General features: G+C 34.8%; 2 protein-coding genes and 1 long non-coding RNA gene across 5 annotated transcripts in view; 2 read left to right on the top strand and 1 right to left on the bottom strand.

Annotated features, from left to right (window-relative positions):
- LOC307163780 overlaps window positions 1–9993 on the top strand; it is a 274817-nt gene extending 264824 nt beyond the window's left edge. The window contains exons 2-3 of the long non-coding RNA XR_013822137.1: window positions 8442–8527; window positions 9811–9993. This is a non-coding gene — a long non-coding RNA (uncharacterized lncRNA). The remainder of the gene's footprint in view (window positions 1–8441; window positions 8528–9810) is intronic.
- The window catches only part of LOC307163660 (uncharacterized protein), a 115278-nt gene extending 102528 nt beyond the window's left edge, over window positions 1–12750 (bottom strand). For all 3 annotated transcript variants that reach the window (XM_079879799.1, XM_079879795.1, XM_079879797.1), the window contains exons 1-2: window positions 12674–12750; window positions 12464–12562 (exon numbers count right to left, since the gene is read on the bottom strand). The gene's annotated coding sequence lies outside the window, so the exon portion shown is untranslated. The remainder of the gene's footprint in view (window positions 1–12463; window positions 12563–12673) is intronic.
- Window positions 5522–7859, top strand: LOC307162989 (uncharacterized protein; the record flags this gene model as incomplete). The annotated part of the gene is made up of 5 exons (XM_079878781.1): window positions 5522–6009; window positions 6393–6489; window positions 6679–6819; window positions 7329–7429; window positions 7826–7859. The coding sequence occupies exons 1-5, from the start codon at window positions 5927–5929 to the stop codon at window positions 7857–7859; spliced, it is 456 nt and encodes a 151-aa protein (XP_079734907.1). The 5' UTR covers window positions 5522–5926.
- Window positions 12751–23609: the final 10859 nt, after the last annotated feature.

The following is a 23609-nucleotide window of genomic DNA, read 5'->3' on the forward strand; positions in this document are numbered from 1 at the left end:
GAGGGAATAAGGAATAAATGAGAAGGTGTGTGCGTAGATGAGAAAATAGCGGTAGTGTGTGTGTGTGTGTGTGTGTGTGTGTGTGTGTGTGTGAAAGAAACAGGATCATGACAGGCTCTTATAGTGTTCTTCTAATACATTATTAATAAGCTGATATTATATTTAAAATATACTGTGAATGTTAAGCTAAAAATATACTTAAGCTGCAGTTCTAAAACATATTTATAGTGTATTAAAAATACAATTTAAAGAAGTGCTATTAAATTACACTAAATGTACTTAAAATGGGTCTATTTTAACACAAGTATATTAAAATATATTACTATTACCTTAAAATTGAACTTAAATACATATTAAAGTATACTAAGTATATTTGAAGTTGTCTCAAAATAACACATTTATTACACAGGCCTACTTGATACTTTACACTTAACATACATTAAATATATCAAAATAAGCACAATTTAAATATATTTCCTTTTCACCTGGAAGTGCCTTCTTGAGACAGAACAATGACACTGATGTATTTTAAGATATGCTTTCAGTTAAAACAGCTCAAACATGTATTTTAGTCTGAGAATAAGATGAAACCAGGGGTGAATGTTTGTTCTGGTTAAACTTTCAGAATAATATGTTTCTGCATGAGTGTAAAACTGTTTTAGCGCTCTCTGGTACAAAACAAATCATTCAGTGAAACGAAGCTTCAAAAACAGTTGCTGACATTATAAACCAGAACATTAATGACTATAACCACGTTTATGATCAGTAACGTGAGGTAGTGATGCTTCATATGACACTGAAGCTTCAAAGCGTGTATCGAGTATGAGGAGCGCATATTGTTTTCAGAGAAACTGATCTCGGGAATGCTTCACTTTGCGTGTCGGAATGTTTGAACACAAACCTTTAGTCTACAGGTTTTTGGAAGTTTAAGTCCATTAAAAAACAATATATATATATATATATATTTTTTATAAATAAGCCTATAGGCTATCATATATCCTGCCATTTAAACAGCATAGAAATCATAAAATAATTAAACCACCATTTGCTTGCATCAAGCAACTATGTTGGTATTTTTTTAATTAGTTGGCTATAAATATAGTTGTTACATTTAGTTTATTGGCACACTTTAATATGTGAATTATATTATCAAAAAACTGAACATTTAGCATGGTCAGGCTTTAATTTGTGCTTAACGGCGCACTCGTGTTTATGGCTGCTATACATTTGAGCTGCCACAAGATGGCGCTGTTTCGACACTCTTGATGCTTTGAATCTTTTCCTGGAACAATCAGAGCTTTGGATAAAAGCGTCTGCCAAATGCATACATATAAATGTAATTTAATATCATGATACATTTAATTATTTAATTATTCAGTTATAAATCAGGTTTCTTCCTGGTTCACAAGTCACAACATTAGTTTAAGAGTGAATATAACTTGATCTCAGTAACACATGTAATGTTTAAGTGTTCTGGTTAATCTTTGAGAACAGTCCGCATGTGTTTGTTGTTTTTAAAGGGGTCATATAATGGTACATGCACTTTTACAAGTTGATTGCACTGAAATGTCTGTTGGCAGTGCCTGTACACAACCATCCTATCATGATAAAAATCCATCCAGTGGTTTTGTTTTAATCTCCTTATATGTTTGACCCTCTCTGAAATCAAGCCGTTCGATATTGTGACGTCACAATATCCAACGCCCCTCCCGCTATTGTGATTGACAGCCGTGTTTCAACACAAGACCCGCCCTGAGCGAGTTGTGACAGCAGTCGTCATAGTAGTCCGCCATTGTTGATATGCTGTCCATAGAGCAGAATGGCGTCGGTCTAAGTCTAAGCGATTGTGCTGTTCAGTTCTTAGATGTAATAAGGAACACAGCAGTCATTTTACTGTTCCGAAATCCGACCCGCTGAAGACGCAGTGGCTGAGTTTTGTTTTTGAAGGAAATATTCCCAACGATCAATCTAAATGCCATTATGTTTGCGCTAATCATTTCTCACCAGACTGCTTTTTAAACGAGTGTCAGTATAAAGCTGGGTTTGCTAAGAGGCTGCTACTGAAAAACGAATCTGTACCAACTATTCGTGTGCCTGCTGCAATCCCAGAAGTAGTAAGTATAACGTTTTATTAACCTGTAATATTAATCTTTGCAAATCGCTTGCACTTTATGATGAATGTGGCTAATGTTTACACTCATTACTGCATCGTAGGGTACATTACGGCATGTTTTCTATGTAACGACGTTCTCAAAACAACTCATAATCCTATACTGTATAATAATGAACAACACGTTATGTGTTATAAAAACTGTGTACAACAAATTATTAGGTATCTTTCAACTAGTACTGCTAGAAACAGTCGAGATAACGTTACGCAATGCGCATCATTGAGAAGCCTAACATTTACAAAAAATAGTTTTTCAGCATCAATCTGTCAAAGAACTAACCTATACATAAGTAAAGCTAAACACATAGCGTTTGTATCTCACTATTCTACCGAGCCAGTGCATACAAAAGTAGATCAAAATTACATTACGTTAACCAACCATTCAGAAACATCCTGTCCGAGCCGTAATGGTCGAACTTCTTCAGGGCCGTCATCTTGTTCAGACTCCGAATCAGGTTCAAATTGGTATGCTTGCAAAGACGTATTTATATCCCCAGAAACTCCCGTTGCCATTATTGTTCCAAAATATAACCTCAACTGTTGTCAAGGCAACGGTCCACGTGCGTTGTTTCAGAACGCCTCACAGAACAGAGGGGCGGGGTGAGCAAAGCTCATTATCATTTAAACACATGCACTGAAACGGCGTGCTGAAAAAAGAGCTGTTTTTGACCAGGTAAAATGAGTGTTTTCTTACAATACTAATGAGAATTTTTAATTAAAGTATATTACAAACTTTTAATTTAGACCCTAAAGAAACCTATTAGCTTGTACAAAAATGGCATTATATGACCCCTTTAAACTAAAGGAGGAAGTCCATCACTGATGTAACGTAAGACATGAAGCTTACACAGATTCATCAGTGGAAAAAGGAGAAAGTGTTTATCTTGATGCCGGATCATTTCAGAGCAAGAGAGGATTCAGTTCAGTTTACAAAGAGAAGCACCTTATAATCTCCTGTAGACATCAGTTAAAGGCAACAGCGGCGAGGAGAAATCTCTCTAAAGATTATTAATTTATTAATATTTAGATGATTAATATTGGAAAAACACCTCGGCATGAACACAGACTCAACTTTAGACACACTTTTCCTTTTGTACTGAGAGTCAGACAGTCAGAAACAAATTACAAGAAAATCGAACAATTTGCAATATGAGTGACTCAATAATGTCAGATTCCACATCAATAAAACAACAATTCTGATATTATTGTAGATGATATGTAATAATTTGATGCATTTATATAGCGCTTTTCTCTGCACCCTTACAGAAAAAACACATGAATTTCACGTTATCACATGTTTTCCACATGTGATTACATGTGACCTCATGTGATCACATGTGTTCTCATGTGAACAACATGTCACCACATGTGAACAACGTTTCACCACATGTGAACAACGTTTCACCACATGTGAACAACATGTCACCACATGTGAACATAATGGAGCATGTGGCACATGTGGAAAACACATGTTCATTTTTAAAATGTGAATCATCCCAGCTAACAATGACCTGGCGGTCCATCAGCGTTTTTTGGGCGGCACAAAGTCAGCGGTTTGACACGGTCGGACCTCCGGCGGCACACCATCGGCAACCCGACCAATCTGAAAATCCCGTCGGTCTGCCAGCGTTTTTTGGGTGGCACGCCACCAGCGGTTTTCCGCGGCTGGGCCACCGTCGGCACACCAGTGGCAAGCCGATAGTCGGTCCATGTGTTTCTGAGCGCTTACAGGACATCTTTAATTTATAAATGTAGGATATATTTGTTTTAATTTATTTTTAGCGCAATTTTCCACCGGACAAAATTGCGATTGTTAACTCATGATTTCTGTTCTGTCTGTGCGCACCAATCTTGCACTTCTATCTACTCCTCAACCAGACCACCTAGAGACTTCGGGTTTTCGGCATTATGTTAAGGAAGGTCTAATCTCGGGAACGCACAAAAAAAAATCCAGGAAAAGATTTTGGATTTCCTGGAAATTCCAGAAAAAAATCATTTTTTTGCAAATTTCTCGGCAACCATAATAGCTATCGAGTTGAAACAAATTGCAATCGATAGCTTCTAAAATTTAAAATAATATTAGAAAAAAAGAATTGATCAAAAATCTTTCCTTTATGCTTCAAAAATTAATTCAAACTTTATAGAGCTGGTAAGTCCCGCCCCTTCCGCAAAACCCCGCTGGACCTCAAAGTTGAAAAACCGTCAATGCAAGTGAATGGGAGAAAATAATTATTTTCTGGTCCCGTTTGAATTGTGCCATGAATTGAACATATGTTGTCTGTGAATTTTTTATATAACTTTTCGTGTAAAGAATGATACAATTTAGTGGGTAGAAGTTTGATACGGTTAGACTTTGTGTGAGAGCACTTTGTGGACTACAACTCTCGACGCGTTTGAAACGTCACCAGCACTCGCACACGGACACTAGCTCACGGATCCCGCTAAACATGGCTGTGTCTTTGGTGCACTTCACCGCCTTCTTTCAGGGAGAGGACAAAATCGTTGAGGTTGCCGAAAACCACGGGTAAGTCAACTTTATGGGGTGACGTCATATAGGCGACATGTAGTCTTTCTTGTTATGTCTTTTCCACAACTGCTAGCCGAAGAATCATACCATATACTGTCAAACTCGTAACATGGAGAGTTATATAAAAAATTCACAGACAACATATGTTCAATTCATGGCACAATTCAAACGGGATCAGAAAATAATTATTTTCTCCCATTCACTTGCATTGACGGTTTTTCAACTTTGAGGTCCAGCGGGGTTTTACGGAAGGGGCGGGACTTACCAGCTCTATATGAAGGGAAATAAGAAAAATATTGCCTTTTCACCTATAAAACTATTGTTGTATATTTGGAGAAATATTGATTAATTATCATATATTACTAAAATATTTCGCCAATACAGAATACAATTCCTATTCATTTTCCACTGAATTATACCATCTGAATAGCTCAAACAGCGCACTCTCCCCTACCTGATTTGCTTCAGATCTGACCTCTGAGAAATATGATTCGGCTGCACGGCTGTCAATCATCACACGTGATTCAACGTGACCTCTTCTACATGACGCATCCTGTGTACACTTCCTGATTCTGGACAGCCTTGATAAACAAAGCGAAAGTGACATTTCTTCACCGAAACTAGTTCTAATAAATGCACGATTTAATTATGTGTGTTTTGGGTGTTATTTTCGTGCGATTTGGGGTATTTTTTATATTTTCTCTTTCATTTACTATCTCTTAGTGTTGTGATCCCATGACGTGAGAAAATTGCGCTAAAACACTCACTGAGTTTTTATTACTTGTTTACATTTAAAAAGAATCCGAAAGCACAGAATAAAAAAAAAAAATGGTGAAACTGACCTAATAGCTGTAGCAATATCAAAAGCAAAGTGTTGGTGGTATAAAAAATACTGCCTATGAGCATTTTTAGCACGCGTTCAAATGAAATATGGGGCTTGAGTGTTCGTAAAAACAACAATAAAAAAATGTGAAATTATAAAAAAGCCACAATTGTCCCACTAATACTATCACGTGCAGTAGTGGTAATTTGCACCTATGAATGGGTCATAGAACTTCAAAATGAGTTTTAAATTCATGATTGAATAATGAGATTTTTATTCAAGTAAGGTTCTTATTCTAGATGTTTATGTTTGTAAATGCTGTGTGACTTTGACGCGTTTTAATGTGCGTGCGCGTGAACACTCGAGCCGCCTTCAAGTTCAAACACTGGAGCGGAGATGAGTTGCCATGGAAACGGCACGGGACCGCACTAACGTTACTGCAACTGTCAGCAAAACTCCGTCTCTCGCTGTTGTTTTCACTGCTTTCAGGTGAGTTTAGCCTCTAAAATCACACAAATAATACACACAACTGTTCTTGACACTTATCTTACTTGTAATTGACACGCTTCTGTTGAATATTTACTTTATAGAAATGGTTTAGTGTCTTCGAAAAAATCCGTTAGCATCTCAACCGTTTTCAGAAGAGGTAGGCTAACAGTTAACTTTATAGCTTGAGCTTTTGTTTATGAAAGTTTGGGCCTTTAATCACATCTTATGTGTAGATGAGAGGTTTTGATAGTTTTGTAAAGATTTTGCTTGGACGTGAGCTAATTTATTTAACGTAAACGTACTGTTAATCGGTGACGTCATTTACATGGAGTGCTTAAAAATTGCTGAAACAAATATTGATAAAAATTGTTCTGTGATTTCAGCAGCAACACAAATAATCCCTCTACAACAGAGGAAAGCTCCAAAATGTCAACATTTCTGAAGAAAGCTGCTGCCAGAGAAGTGGGAAACACAGGTGAGGTGAGGAAACTCATTAAATAACAGAAGGAAAATTGGTTGCAACTCCGGTTTCATCACAAATTTAAGGAAACAGGCCTAACTAATATAGTTATGTTAAATTATTTTATAAGCGTCAAATTATTATTATTATTTTGTGATCAATTGTACTTTTATTTTTTGTGATCAATTGTACTTTTATTTCTCCATCAGGGTGTGGCCAAAGTGATGCTCTGTCGTCATTGCAAGTTTTCTGACAAAAAGCCAGTCAATTCTCCTACACAGCAATATCTACTAAAACACTGGCACGTGACCAGAACACTTCACTGCATTTACATACATTCAAAACCAAAGGTGCGTTAAAGACTCATCTGGCAAGATTTCACTCTGAAAAAAAAAAGCAAGAGAGTTTTCTACATTCAGTTGTTCAGTTTGTGAGTTCAGTGACATCTGTGAGGAAAAGACATAGTTTAGCCATCTAAAGCAACATGAGACTGTAACATGCCCTTTTGCAAACTGTACATTTGAAACAAATATATTATCAACTTTTAAAACGCACAAAAATCGCAAACATAGTAGACAAACTCCACAGGATTTAAAAGGATCTGTTTTAATGCATTGCGAACAATTTGTAACTGAAGAGGGGAGTATTTGGCAAAAGTGTATTTTTCATACATATGTCACCAAATAGGCAGTACATGGTGAGAGAAAACAAAATTCACAATTCATTAGTTGTCTCTATCTGAGCAACAGATAACAGATATATTTTCATAATTACAAGATTCTAGAAAGTTCTTCAGCACTTCAAGTAGCTTTATCTATTTTCTTTCTCTTGTATACCTCTCCTCTTTCTACACTGATAGAGAGACTACAAAAATGATGTAAAGGAGCTTGAGGAGAGGCTGAAAAACCAAGGAAAAGGAGATAAGGCGTTTGCGAAAATTAAACTTTCAAATGCAAGAGGGCAAGCATTTCAGTTTTACAGTTCCACCTGTACTGCATTTTGCAAAAAAAAAATTTTTCTCCTTGTGAGTTTTGTGATCAAAATTAATAAGAAGGGTAATTTCAAGAAATGTGCACCCAAAATTTCCCCCTTAAGTTGTTACAAACCTGTATGAGTTTCTTTCTTCTGTTAAACAAAAAAGAGGTTTGGAAAAGCTTGAGGGTGAGTAAGTGATGACAAAATTTTGATGTTTGGGTGAACAATTTTAATTTGATCATTCATACATGTATCGCCTTTTGCTTTGTTTCACACTGACCACTCACTGACATAAACATCTTTATCCTCATGGAAATAATATACAACTTTAATTAAAGGTACACTATGGCTGCGTTTACACTCGTGTCTCACCTCCCTCAGTGCTACCGCGACAAAGCACGTACGCGACAAATGACGTCAGAAAAGTGTCAGTACATTATAATCGGTTATGGTCTATTACTATACCGATACCGAATCGCCCTCGTTTGCATCGCGATGCATCGTTGAAACGATTAATTTCGACACCCCTAATGTCACGTTGTCACTTCACTGTATATTCGCTCCTTAGTGGTCAGCTGCTGCAGTGCGCCAAAATCGAAATCGTTGGCACTTTAAATCGTTGACGCTTTAAATGCCGTTTCAGTATTTTATATTTTGTTCCTGGAGTTCATAAAGTTTGTGAGGTGTTTTGCGCTAAAAATGTCCAATGTTTGTAAATGTGATCATTTTCTAATCTCACCTCTTAAATGTGTAAATATCAAGAATATTTTGATTATCCATTTCATGACTCCTTTAGCACACAAAAATGTTCTTTTTCACGTCTCCAATTTAAAAAGTCTCCAATTTTTCATTACTCTAATGAAAATAATACTTTTGCACTTTTTGATGAATCATTGACATCTTTTTTACACAGTATAGATTATTGGATTATTTAGGCCCTCTTTGGCATTTCAAACTTGTTTTCAAATTTCAATGTTATCAATCTCATTTCTTACAGACCATGTCAAAAAGACACATCGGAGGCACTGAGATCAAGGTCTGCATGGCACAAAAGTTAAAAGATCTGAGGAGACGAGCAGAAAGGTAATCTTCAGATGATCCAACATCAGTCTATTCCTCAGTCTATTTGGTGATCTATCCACAAATTGTCAATAGTGCTTTTTATAAAAAAGACCCATCACTCTTATACAGTTGTTTAAGCCAAGATGAAAACGATATTGCTGTTCGCCAGCATTTTTTGTTTCCATAGCATATTCACAAAACATTTAATGACTGACTAATAACAATACAATTACAAATTATTAATAATAATAATAATAATAATATCACTAAAAATATATAGGCTTAATAGCTAACGGTCTTTAGATCCGAACACAGCAAATAAGTCATCTGTGAAAATCAAAAGCAGCTTCAAACACCGCCTTAAAAGAAAATGTATATCATGAAATCAAAATGGACCCTATTTACTTTGTTAGCGCACATTACTTTGTCTTGAGGTGAACAATTAATCCGTTTAAGTTAATACACAGAAAACAAATTGTTTGTCGTGGTAATCATTAATCAAAATCTGAAAATTTGCTTTCGCCCTGGAATGGCGTCTCTTCTCTGATGACGTCTGTTTGACGAGTTGGGTTTGAACATCCTTAACCCTCCCTTCCAACTGTTAGCCTGCTATGAGCAGAGATGGAGAGGAGGAGTGCTAAAGCAAAAACCCTGCCCTCTGTTCAATATTCCGTTTCATTTGGAAATGCGTCACAACACTGAAATAAAGTCGGTTGCAACTTCCGATTCACGCAGACTTTTATGAAGAGACAGATGCCAAAAGTTAGGACCATTTTTCTTTTTGACTTTTAGGGAATAAGAGCACGTTTACATCCATGTTCTTAATGCGATTATGAACTCATTATGAACTTATTGAACCAACTCATTAAGATCTTCAGAAATGCTTGATAATTGGGCACAGGATTGGGTATTGCTAAGATACCGATGACACTAACTCCATTTTAAGGTTTTTATCCAAAGGAAACTTTAAAGACCTTATATACGTTGTTTTTTTTTTATTGCCCTTTTATAGCATTTCAACTTACATGCCAAGGAACCTTGGCTGGCATGCCGTTAAAACACCAACCAACCTACAAAGATACTAATAAATGTGTAATCCTTAGAACCTTCTAGAGGGCATGCTGTAGGATCTGCTTGTTTATATATTTGGCTACAGCCAATATACATAGACCAGTCATCACTTGACCATTAACAGATACAATCCTGAAATCCAGAAAGAAAAGAAAGAAAATTTTAGTTTATCAGGATAGACTGATAGTGTTTGCACTGCCCTAATCTTTGATTGTTTTTCTATCCCAAAACAGGATGCCTGCTGAAGGAGACAGAGGACTGAGACAACACACGTTCACAAACACACAACACACACACGCCCTTATACATCATCGTTTTAGAGGCTTTTTTTTATGTATAATTTTAATTTGGTTTTGCTTTGTTTTAAATATTACATTTGTATTGCATATTTTGAAATGAAATAAAAGCTCAATTTGAATTATTTGTTTTAATGTTCGGAAACATGGCTATAGGCCCTACAAAAGAACATGGTAGGCCTACTGTTTTCTGTGGTATATTGCTTAATGATTTTACATGGGTTTCACATGAAGTTGCAGGTTTACAAGGGGTGTAGGTTTAACATAGATTGTTGATGGGTTTCAAATGTTATTCCACGGGTCTCGCATGGGAATTTTACGTTTCACATGTGATTATAGGTTTCACATGTGATCTCATAGGTTTCACATGTGATCTCATGGATTTCACATGTGATTATAGGTTTCACATGTGATCTCATAGGTTTCACATGTGATCTCATGGGTTTCACATGTGATTATAGGTTTCACATGTGATCTCATGGGTTTCACATGTGATTATAGGTTTCACATGTGATCTCATGGGTTTCACATGTGATCTCATGGGTTTCACATGTGATTATAGGTTTCACATGTGATTATAGGTTTCACATGGAAATTTTACGTTTCACATGTGATCACATGGGTTTCACATGTGATCACATGGGTTTCACATGTGTTTCACATGGGTTTCACATGTGTTTCACATGTAATCACATGTGTAAATGTTCCAAAAGCACACATTTCCCATGTGCAAAACACGTTTCACATGTGATCCACATATTTCACATGTGCAAATCACATGTTTTTACATGTTAAATTTCACATGTGCAAAATCACATGTGCAAAACACGTGATCCACATAATTCACATGTGCAAATCACATGTTTTTACATGTTAAATTTCACATGTGCAAAATCACACGTGCATGTGGTCACATGTGACCACATGAGTTTTTGCACATGTGAAGTTCATGTGTTTTTTCTGTAAGGGCACTCACATCGCTTTACACAGAAGAGGGGGGGGGGGATCTCCTCAAACACCACCAACACCATTACAACACACTCACACACACACACAGTATGCTGACAGAATCCTCTGTTGATCTGACGGTGAATTACAACTAACCAGTGCCGTCACCAGATGTTCTGGACTACTGTCCGATGTCTTGCATTGGGACATCCTGGTAGTGATCATGATCAGTGTTTTTGGTGCTAATCTTCATCTTTGCAGAAAACACATATAATCACAAGCAGAACCAGCGGAAGCAGCGGAAGACACACACACAGTGCAATAATCCACTTCTCTACAGCAGAAAGGAGGAAGAGAACACAGTTTTTTTTTAAACTCTCTGCTTAAAGGTGCCCTAGAATGTGAAATTGAATTTATCTTGGCATAGTTAAATAACAAGAGTTCAGTACATGGACATGACATATAGAGTGAGTCTCAAACACCATAGTTTTCTCTTTCTTATTTAAATCTCGTTTTTGAAAAACACCCCTGAAAAACAGGTGAATCTCCACATAACACCGACTGTGACGCAACAGTCGGGATCATTAATATGTACGCCTCTAAAAATGTGCATATGCCAGCCCATGCTCAGTGCGAGGCGAAACTGCACAGCCGAACCATCGGAAGTTCTGCAGGTGAAGAAACAAGCGAGGATCATAGGGAAAATGGCAGATCTATCTATAATCTATCTATAATCGGATACCGCTACAGTTTAATTCGAAGTTGTTAGTTGCTCTGCCCATTTCACCACGGACTGTTTTTCTAACCTGGAACAATATCAAGCAGCCAGGCTTCTCTCGGCGTCTCAAGCGGACGAAGGGGGCAATTTCAACTAACGTTATATTCCCGCAAGCGGTAAGTAGTGATTTTATTAACGATAATTTACACTGTGTTATCTAGATCCAGCGCGATATTGTTTTTTCCTCGAGAGACATCATGGCTTGCAAACGAGCGAACGAAGCATGGCAGTTGCTCTGTGTTTGGATGTACAAATGAACACAAAAATATATTTTTAGCTCCTTCATCCGAGCCTCTGGAGAACCAGTGGGTTATGTGAATTTCTGATGTGTAATTGTTCAAGTTCAGACAGATAATCTTTCTCTCAAAGTCGTTCAACACTGTTTATGCATCAGTAAATCGCGTTGCAGTGATAAGATCTTCATTCACGCGATCAACAGGCTGTCATCTGCTCAATGCTGGAATAGATCTAAATACTTAAAAAACTTCTCATGATTCGTTAATCCCGATAGCTGTAATAGTAAAAACGTATAAAAGCTGTAATAGTAAAAGTTTTCCAGATAGCTCTACATGTAATGCCAGATATTTCATATGCAAGCATGTCAGCCAATCACAGCAGTGGGCAACAACACTGAAGTCTCACAGCAGACACGCCCCTTCAAACAGAGTGTTCAAATCAATGGATGAAATTAGGCTAGGAAATATGCCTTTTATTTCTAAATTATAACAAATTTTGATCTAAAAAACATACTAACATTATAAGGGCACCCCAGGAAACATTATAAAATAATAAAATAATCCATTCTACGGCACCTTTAAAGATTTTGTAAAGCTCTCAATGTCTCTCCTGTTTTACTTACGGTACCTTTTTCTGTCAGTATGTCTGATCCTGTACCAGATTGTTCAGTATTATTCGATTTGTGATCATCATCTGTCATCTTTGAGTCTGATCCTGTACCAGATTCTGTAGAGAAAATCAAAGGTTACTCACAGTTTAGCATTTGCTGTTCAAATCGTGATGAATAAACCTCAAATCAGCTCAAATATCTCTCCTCATCCACTGATCTTCTCTCACCTGTGACTGAGACTGTGATCAAGATTTCTCCTTCATAATCCAGAACACTGTATGTTCCAGTGTCAGTGACTGTAAACTCATTAATGATCAGAGTCTCGTCACTGACGGTCAGTCGATCACTGCTGACCCCGTGACCACATTTCAACATATCAAATGTTGTAAACATGTTTATTAGATGAACTCAAGGCTCTCAAGTTTTGAAGACAGACAAGAGAGAGGGAGGGAGAAAGAGAGAGAGAGAGAGAGAGAGAGAGAGAGAGAGACTTTGACTTTTAGTTTTTCTTTAATTTTACATTTTCTTGCCACTTTGGCTAATTAAAATATATTAATATACAAAACACATAAATATACATGTAAAATACACAAAAAAACAACAACAAAAAACAATTATATACACAGAAAATACCTCATACATTCATTTGTAAAAATCCATCTTCTAAATTACATAGAACATCATTCAGAGCCCAAGTAAGATTGAAAGTATCAAGATCTCCAACCATTTTATAGTATGCAAACTCAACAGTAAGCCGTGCCGATATCAGACCTCTTAAAGTCATATTGACATCAGTAGAAACACCCCCGTTCAGTTTCACTTTTCTTGTTAGCCACACAGCTAACTTTGCTTGACCATATAAAAAATTAATTAACATCTCTTTTTCTATTTTGATACTTATATTTAGGCCCATAAATAAAACCTTTTAATGTAAATTCATAATTCAAATCTTTACTCCATTCTTCCAACAATAAAAACATTGGCTTTAATCTTTCACACTGCAAGAATAAATGATGCACATCTTCAGACTCAAAACAAAAAGGACACTCATCCTTTACTGTAGGATCAATACGTGCCTTATGTCTATTGGTAGTTATTATCCCATGTATTATCCGCCATTGGAGGTCCCCAGTTCTCTTATCAATGGGACGTTTATATAAAGTCCTCCAGCTACCTTTAGGGGATATTTCAAATCCATCTATGTCTTGCCATTTGGAGTCTGAGACTAATTTTAAGGATTCAAAATGCATCACTTTTACACAAGTATGATACAGTGCTCGTTTTCCAGTATCACAGAACAAATTAAGCTCTGGAGTTTTGAAACTCAATAACTTTCCTTCATCCTCCGGCCATGTCTCCACAGCTGCCCTTACTCCTAAATCAGGAAAATCAACCAGCTTATTGATACATTGCTGTTGTTTCTCCTCCTCCTTCAACAACTCTGTAAACGTTGATGGAATTACAGATAAGAATTCAGTCTTTATTTTTTCTGCTATACGGAGTGATTTAATGCCAAGCTTTGCTGCAATGTCCCGTGAAGACAACCAATCACTCTTACTCCAAAGATGAGAGACTTTTATAAACTGGGCTTTCACCATAGCAGCCTGTAGTGAATGAGAGTTCAAGATTTTCACAGGTATTGCAGGATTATAAAGAAGAGTTTACTCTTTAATCCATGATCCATTTACAATTCCCTGTTCTCTGACAATTCTTAACACATTCCACGATTTTAGAACCGTCTTATAAAAAGGAGTTAATTCAACTAGTGCCACGTCCTTCAAATTCATTAAAAACAATTGGCGATCTAGTCCCAGTCGTCCTCCTCTCCTCAAGAGGCCACAAGCCACATCAGCCCAACTGACGTCTGTCCCATACAAAAGTCTCTTGGCAGCTTGTAGCCTAAAAGCAGCAATCCTACATGCTATGTCAATGAGACCTTGTCCTCCTTCATGAAGAGGCAGGTAAAGTACAGCAGGTCTCAACCAATGCTGACCTGTCCAAAAGAAGTCAACAAGACATCTCTGAATGTCCTTAATGACAGCAGCAGGGGGGTCCAATACAGCCATTTTATGCCACAACGAGAAAGCAACAAGATTATTGACTATTAAGACCCTTCCCCTATAGGACAGCTGGGGAATTAGCCATTTCCATTTGGATAACCGGAGACATACTTTTTCCAATAGTCCTTCCCAGTTTTTCCCCTTATAGATCTCAGAACCTAGAAACACTCCTAAAAACTTGAATCCATCTCTTTTCCATTTTACATTATTAGGCAGCTGTGGGACATTTGGCCTCTCTGAACCACACCATAACGCCTCACTTTTTGTCCAATTCACTTTCGCTGATGATGCTCTTCCATAACATTCCAGGTTTTCGAACACCACTTTAATATCATTACTGTTCCTAATTATTACAGTTACATCATCGGCATAGGCGGATAATTTGACATCATTTGAAAAACTTGACCCCTCAACATGTAACCCAGTCAACTGCTCTCTTAATTTGCACAATAGGGGTTCAATTGCAAGGCTATACAGATGTCCTGAAAGAGGACATCCTTGCCTTATTCCCCTTTGCACTTTAATAGGAACACTTAAACCTCCAGCTATTTTTACCATACATTCAGCTTCATTGTACAATAAATTAACCCATGAAATAAAACCATCTCCAAAACCAAAAACCTTCAGTAGATCAAACAAGTAAGCGTGGTCCACTCTATCGAACGCTTTTTCTTGATCAAGAGATATCAACCCTAAATCATTATCATCATACCTTGCATAGTCGATTATATCTCTTATTAAAAATAAATTATCTCTAATACATCGCCCCTTTACACAATATGATTGTTCTTTCATAATTAATACACTCACATAATTATTTAGTCTACTGGCAATACATTTTGAAAAAATTTTATAATCCACACACATTAATGCGACAGGTCGCCAATTCTTCAAACAATACAAATCACCTTTCTTCGGTAACAATGACAACACTGCTCTATTACAACTCTTAGGTAAAGACCCAGTTTTTATTGAATTTAAAATCATTTCAAAATAATCCTTTCCAATCACATGCCAGAAACATTTATAAAATTTTCAGATGGAAGACCATCTAGACCAGGAGCCTTCTCTGATGCAAGATCTTTCACAGCTTTTGTCACTTCTTGAAAAGTAATTGGTAAATCCATAACCTCCTGCTGCTCAGGCATCAACTTCTTAAGACATGAAAATAATTTTTCTTTACATTCAGGATCTGTGACATTGGCTGTATATAAGTCAGAATAAAAATCAACAGCAATTCTTCTCATTTGACGAGAGTCATAGGTAACAACACCATCATTTTTTAATCCCAAAATTTCTTTGATTAGTCTTTCGTTCTAAATTGAAAAAGAATTTCGTGGGTCCATCAATGTCTTTAGTTTGAATAAATCGTGCCCTAACAAGGGCAGATTTCACTTTATCATTTAATAAGGAGTTCAACTGAAGCTTTTTCTCTGAAAGAGCAGTTTCCAAAAGCAGTTCACTCCTTGCCATCATTTTCTCTTCAATGTCAGAGATCTCATTTTCCAAGTCTTGTATCCTGGTCTTTAAAGTCCTTTTTGAATATGAAGAATATTGCTGACAGAAAACTCTTATTTGCACTTTTCCAATGTCCCACCATTGTTTTATATCATCATAATTTCCTTTTTGCATTTGCCATGTTTCCCAAAACAACTTAAAATGCGCACAAAAAACATTGTCTTGCAAAAGCTTATTATTAAAATACCAATACAGACTTCTTTTACTTTCATTTAAAATAACAAAATCCATTCTTATCATTTTGTGATCTGAAATGATATTTGGAATTATATTAACATTACCCACTCTGTTTCTTGAATCTCCGGTAATATAAAATCTATCCAGTCTGGCAGCATGAACTCTACCATCTGTAACTTTGACCCAAGTGTATTGCTTTAGCAATGGATTTTTAATTCTCCAAATATCTTCCAGATTTAATTTTTTTACTACATTGGATAAAGCAAGTGCTGACTTATGGTGAGGTTCTTCAGCATTTCTATCTATATTGAAAAGCAAAGTGCAATTCCAGTCTCCTGCCATTATAATTATATCTCCTGAGTTAAGAGCTTTTAGAACACGACCCAATTTCTCAAATAAAAGAACTCTTTCTGTTCCATCATTAGGGGCATACATACAAAAAGAAAATGAAAATTATTTATTTCAGCTCTTACTAAAAGCAATCTTCCAGGTTCTATGTCATATGTACAAAGGATTTTTGCTTTTAAAGTGGAATTAAACATGATCGCAACTCCTGCACTAATGTTACAGCCATGACTTAAAACATATTCTCCTTTCCACCACAAACCCCATTCAGACTCATTACTTATATTACTATGGGTTTCTTGAAGAAAACCTACTGCAATATTCTTAATATTAAAATATTCTGAAACTAACGCCTGCTTTTTCTTATCTCTCAGACCATTTACATTTAGAGATCCTATTCTAAGATACTCCATGAAAAAGAGAGGGTAGAAAGAACGGCAGAAGAAAAGGGAAAAGACCCACAGATATATACAAGCCATAGTATTCATTTAGTTCTTCCTCGAGACCTTCTTTCATCCTCATTCCTTTTTCCCTGTCTTATTATCGTTATATACTTCTTTAGTCTGTACCGTTTCTGTTGCGATAACACAGTATGGTTGTACGTTTTACGTACCCATACTACAGAAGCGACAAACTTTTCCTTATCAGGGAAAAAATCTCCTATATCTACCCTTCTCCCTTTAGTCTCGTCCAAGAAAGCATTTATCTGTTCTACAGAATACAAATCATCTTTAGCTTTATAGAGATCCGACAAATCCGACAAACTCTCGTCATCTTGACTCTGCGTCATGATATCAGAGCTCATCATCATCATCCTCCTCGATGCTTTCACAATGCACACTACTGACGTGTAGGCCAACATGGTCAACTACAAGATGCTCTTCTACAGCTGCTACAGTACCATTTACACTGCTACAACTCGGCTTTTCATTATCAACATGGTTTAAGTTACTCACAACGCTCTCACTCACCTCCATTCCATTGTCCTTACTCCCCAGGTGAAAATAAAGTGTACTTGAGTGCACTAAAAAAACACTTAAATACAAGAAAGTACATTTGTAGTACATTCCTATTTTTTGTGCTAAAGAAAAGTTTAAAAATTATACACTATAAATACACTAATTAAAAGTATATTTTTACTTAAGTAGTACTTAAGTGTAATTGCAAAAGTATACTAAATAACATTGATATTTTAAATGTATTTTTAGTGCATAAGAAAAAAGATATACTATTGAAAAAATACACAGAAGTGTTTTATTAGTGTATTTCTTACAAGTACATTTTTAACACATTAAAAATAGTTCATTGTTAGTGCACTTTTAGATAGCTATTATAAGTTTAAATTAAATTGATTTTACTTAAAATATATTCAAAATGTAATAGTCAAAAATTAAATTTTCCCAAAAGTAGTATTTAAGTACACTTTATAAAAATAAACTAAATATTACTAATTCTTTAAATTGATTTTAAGTGTATAAGGTACTCCCAGGTGAAAAAGACATAGTATTAAATGTATTAAAAATATACTTGAAATACAAATAGTATAATACATTTGTATTACCAACATGCTTATTTGAAGTGCATAAAAAATACATTGAATTGTATTTTAATATATTTCTAAAAAGTATACTAGAAATACATTGGTAATAAATATATGCTTAATTATACTTTAAATAAATATGCTAAACACAAGCATAATTTTAATATATTTCTAACAAATGCACTACAAGTACATTGGTAATAAATATAATTATACTTTAAATAAATATGCTAAACACAAGCATAATTTTAATATATTTCTAACAAATGCACTACAAGTACATTGGTAATAAATATATGATTAATTATACTTTCAATAAATATGCTAAACACAGGCATACTTTTAATATATTTCTAACAAATGCACTAAAGGTACCTTGGTAATAAATATATGCTTAATTATACTTTTAAGAAATATGCTAAACACAAGCATACTTTTAATATATTTCTAAAAAAAAAAAAGCACTACAAGTACATTGTTAATAAATATGCTTAGTTAAATTTTTAAGAAATATGCTAACACAATCTACCATTTGTGTGAAGTTTTAGTGTATTTAAAGAAAACATACTTATGTTGCTCTTAATTAAAGTACATTTGTGTAACTTGTGTAAGAACATAGCTAAATCTAAAATATTAAAATGGTTAATCTAAAATATAAAAAGCTTTTAATGTGTTTAAAGTACTTTAAACACTTAGGCCTACTGCAATATATTTGTAATATTTATCATTTTACCATTTTAATATTTTAGATTTTTTTGTATAATGTACCAACTTCTAATGTATTATAAACATTTGTCAACTATCATTAAGCATTGCAATAAGCACTTAAAATGAATGTTGTTCACTTTTACTTGTTTGTAGGCTACTTGTAAAGGGCTGTTGTCCATTACATGATATGTTTTTACTACTGAAATTCCCACATGGATATCAACATCATATTATTTTAAATGCATCATAGATACATTTTCCAAATATGTTTAAATGTTGTCCAAAAATATGTTGTACTTGTTTGAATTTGAAAAACACTAATAACACACGTGACTAATCCTGATTGGTTCCAGCTGTTGAACGTCTGTGATTGGTTCTGGTGTAATTATGAGCTCACACCTCACTCAGAGCTTGCTGACGGCTGTGCGTTCATTGAATGTGATTATATTTCGGCGTCGCGTCGCGTGTAGTTAGGACACGGTGTAATAATTCAGAGATAGAAGTCTAAATTCAAACTAGAGCGATCGTGTTTCTTTTTAGAGGACTTGGAGGAAACCACGCGATTCATATGGATTAGGTGAGTTTTTTTGCGATTAACCTTTTCAAACGTGAAGGTTTCATTAGTCTACGATATTTCAGTTTTTATTTCTAAGATTAACGGAATTCTTAAATGTTTTGCAACTAATGAGTGATCATGACAGTATTTAGATTTTTTTTCTAACGTTAATAGAAAAAGTAACTGTTAGTGTTGTTTTTATTTTTTCCAAGTCGAATCTCGAAGAGATGAAGATACTGCTATCAGAAGTTACTGGTAAGTTTTAGTTGCTGTTTTGCATAAATAAATAGCTCACTGTTTAGTTTTTGTCCTAGTTTTTTTTCCAACATTTTTTCCTAGTTTCTTAGTCTAGTCTAATTTGTGTTCATTCATGTAAAAATCTATTTAATTGTTTTTTTGGGACAGCTGCAAGTCACTTGTCATGGCTTACAATATTTTGCACTACTTCTAATTTCCTTAACTCTTTGAAGAGTTTGAGAGTTTGTGTTTCTGCACATAACTTTTTTTTTTTGCTCTCAAAGTCAAAGGGGGCTGACTAAAACAAGATTAGCATTTGTTGTACATTTTAATTATTATTCTTGTTGGCTGCATATACTTTTTCAGTTAAACGGTTAGCCTAAATTGCCCTTTTTTGCTGTGATACAGTGACATATGTAGACTTCACAGTTGTTCAAGAGCTATTTTATTAACTCCTTTTCTTAATTAACATGTTATATTAAATGTCTACTGTTAAAATATATGAACTAAGCATTACATGCCATGTTAAAGAATTCCATTTTTACTAGGTGAAAAAGACTTACTATTAAATGTAATAAATATGTACTTAAGTATGTTTTTAGTACAAAACAAATATACTTTAATGCATTTATAATACATTTAACAGTATGTCTTTTTCACCTTGTATGTACAACAGAGGGAAATGTCAAAACATTATACACTGTAAAAAAAAAAAAATTACATCCCCCAAGTCAAAAATTTCTAGTGACTGATCACATCTAAATTTTTCAATTAGTCTGACGTATTATTTCTCATTGAGCCAATGTTAACAGACTATTGCAACAAGAATTGCACTTGGGCCAATTAAAAAATTTAGATGTGACCCGTCACTAGAAAATTTTGACTTGGAGAGGTTAGAATTTTTTTACAGTGTACTGTGTTGTAATAAAAAACGTCTAGGTTACGACCTCTGTTCCCTGAGAACAGGGAATGAGACACTGCATTGATGACGATATGGGGAACACCCTCCATGTAAACCAGTGTTTGAAAAGCTGTACAATCTCGGCAATAGAATTTGACTGGCGACAGCCTATGACACGACTAGTGCGACTCAGAAGAATGAAAGAGGCGCCTAGAGAACATTGTTCCCCAATAGCATCATCGAAGCAGTGCAAGTTCCCTTTTGATAGGGAACAGTTACTTTTTTAACAGAGGTTAATTTTGCTTTAATATAAAAATAAACTCATCTTTTCCCCCTTTCATAGACACTGTGATCAAACAATTTCCAACACGTCTGAGGTGCAAGCACTGATTCGAAGGAAATGCAACAATAAGGCAAACTCAAAGACCAATCAGTAACAGTACTGTAACTGTTTGCAGCTATTAATGATTGCACTTTATTGACTAGTTGGGTTTATTGAAGTTAGTTTTTTTGTTGTTGTTTATAATACCTCTGCAGATCACTGTATTTTATGTTAATGTATTTTTTTTTACAGTTTACATATGCTGCTGTACTGATGTACACTGGGTAATACATTAAAGTTTACTAGCTTTCAAAGTGTGTGTTTTATACAAATTTTTTTTTAATGTGTGTTTTAATACACCATTAACATATTTAATTGTTTTATAAAGGTACTGTTCACAGTATTAAAACATATTTGAAATGATTTACTATATAAAAAAAAATGTGAGCAATACATAAATATGATTTGTATATATTATATATTCTTAAATTTTAAATAATTTAAGTGTATTTAAAATGCAATAAAGATGGGTTCAATTGTACTAAAAGGGGTAACAAAATAAAATAAATTAAAGCTGAAATAGTATGTTAAAAGCGTATTTTAGTTCATCTTCAGTGTGTCTCAAAATAGCACAGTTGAGTACACTAAGATGATCTTAAGTTTATATTAAGCAGTACTAAAGGTAAGCTTTTAGTATATTAAGTGCAAATTAAGTATGTTGAAAATAGAGCACTTTAAGTACATTATGGAAGTGTATTATGGAAGTGTAAAAGTATTTTAGTGCACTTTTTTTAATCTCGGAATACATTCTAAGTATAATTTGTAAATAATTTAATATTACTATTATTATAATTTAAATAGTTTATTATTGTATTTAAAGATGGTTTCAATTATACTAAAACTGGTAACGAAATACATTTGTTGAAAATATGAAATAGTATATTAAAAATACACTTCAGTTTATCTTCAGTGTGTCTCAAAAAAGCACAATTGAGTACACTAAGATGATCTTAAGTTTATATTAAGCAGTACTAAAGGTAAGCTTTTAGTATATTAAGTGCAAAATAAGTGTGTCGAAAATAGAGCACTTTAAGTACATTATGGAAGTGTATTATGGAAGTGTAATAAAATGTATTTTAGTGCACTTTTTTTAATCTAGGAATACATTCTAAGTATAATTTGTATATAATTTAATATTATTATTATTATAATTTAAATAGTTTATTATTGTATTTAAAGATGATTTCAATTATACTTAAAGTGGTAACAAAATACATTTTTTAAAAATATGAAATAGTATATTAAAAATACACTTAAATTCATCTTCAGTGTGTCTCAAAAAAGCACAATTGAGTACACTAAGATGATTTTAAGTTTATATTAAGCAGTACTAAAGATGAGCTTTTAGTATATTAAGTGCAAAATAAGTGTGTCGAAAATAGAGCACTTTAAGTACATTATGAAAGTGTATTATGGAAGTGTACTAAGTGCACTTAAATAAAATGTATTTTAGTGCACTTTTTTTTCACCTGGGTCGTCTCAGCCACCGAAGCTTCGTCCAAGCCTGACTTTTCCCCTCCTGGTTTCTGTTTTAACTCCACATCTTTGCGCACCGATGATTCATCCGTCTCACCACTAATCATTGCTTCTGCCGAAGTTTTCTTTTGAGGGCACGACGCACGAGAGTCTCTTATGTCCGAACTCTCCACATACAAAACATCGCAAACTCTCCGTAGGCCTACTTGCAAATATCAGATACGAACTATCGCCATCTTTCACTCTAAACGATGCATCCAGTAATTTATCCGGAGAATTCAAAAACATGAACACCTGTCTCCTGAAAGACGTGACATGTTTAAGCGCAGGATTTTTGCATCCTAAGGAAACAGTTTTAACCTCGCTCACCATTTTTCCGAATCGTGCAAGTTCTCTGACAATGACCTCTTTTTCAATAAACGGAGGGACGTTTGAAATGATCATTTTCGTTGCCGGAGCAAACAGCGGAGTGATATTAACGAAAATGTCTTTTACCCACAAACCGTTCTCAATAACTTTGTTGACCAATGCTTCTGTTTTTAAAAATACAACTACAGCTTTATTCATTCTCGAAGCCGAGATGATATTTTCATAGCCTAACTGCTCACCAACCGCTATCAAAACATCCTCAACTGTAGCACTCGCTTCTGGCAACGCACCTGAAGCCATGGCGGAGGGATAATGGCGTCCATCCACCTGTGGACGCCATACCTAATGCCAGGTGAACCGTGCAAAGCACGGCACGCTAGGCCTACTTACTAGAACCCCAAATTAATCTTTACAAACAATAAATTATAATTATCAAAGAATAAAGAAGAAAAAACACAAAGAATTATAAATAACAGCGCATGATAGAAACACACTCTCACACGCACCCTCCTCACTCACAACACGCACTCAGAGAGAGAGAGGGAGAAAGAGAGAGAGAGAGAGAGAGAGAGAGAGGGAGGAAGAAAGACTTTTGACTTTTAAAACTCTTTTAATCAAACAACTAGTTTAAAAACAATATTTGCACCACAAAAATAATAATAATAAAAATAATAATAATAAATAAATGAAATAATAATAATGACAGTAAATCACAATTTTACCAATTAAACCATAACTCTCCAAAAACATTTCTCACCACAAGAGCATTTTTCACACTCCACCTTGCATCAAACAAATCAATATTATTTGTTAATTTACAATAGGCATATTATACAGCGACCCGGTACTTTACCAATGATTTGAACATTCCAACCAAATCAATATTTTCCCCCT

Source organism: Squalius cephalus, assembly GCF_949319135.1.
Source record: "Squalius cephalus genome assembly, chromosome: 8".
NCBI lineage: Eukaryota > Metazoa > Chordata > Actinopteri > Cypriniformes > Leuciscidae > Squalius > Squalius cephalus.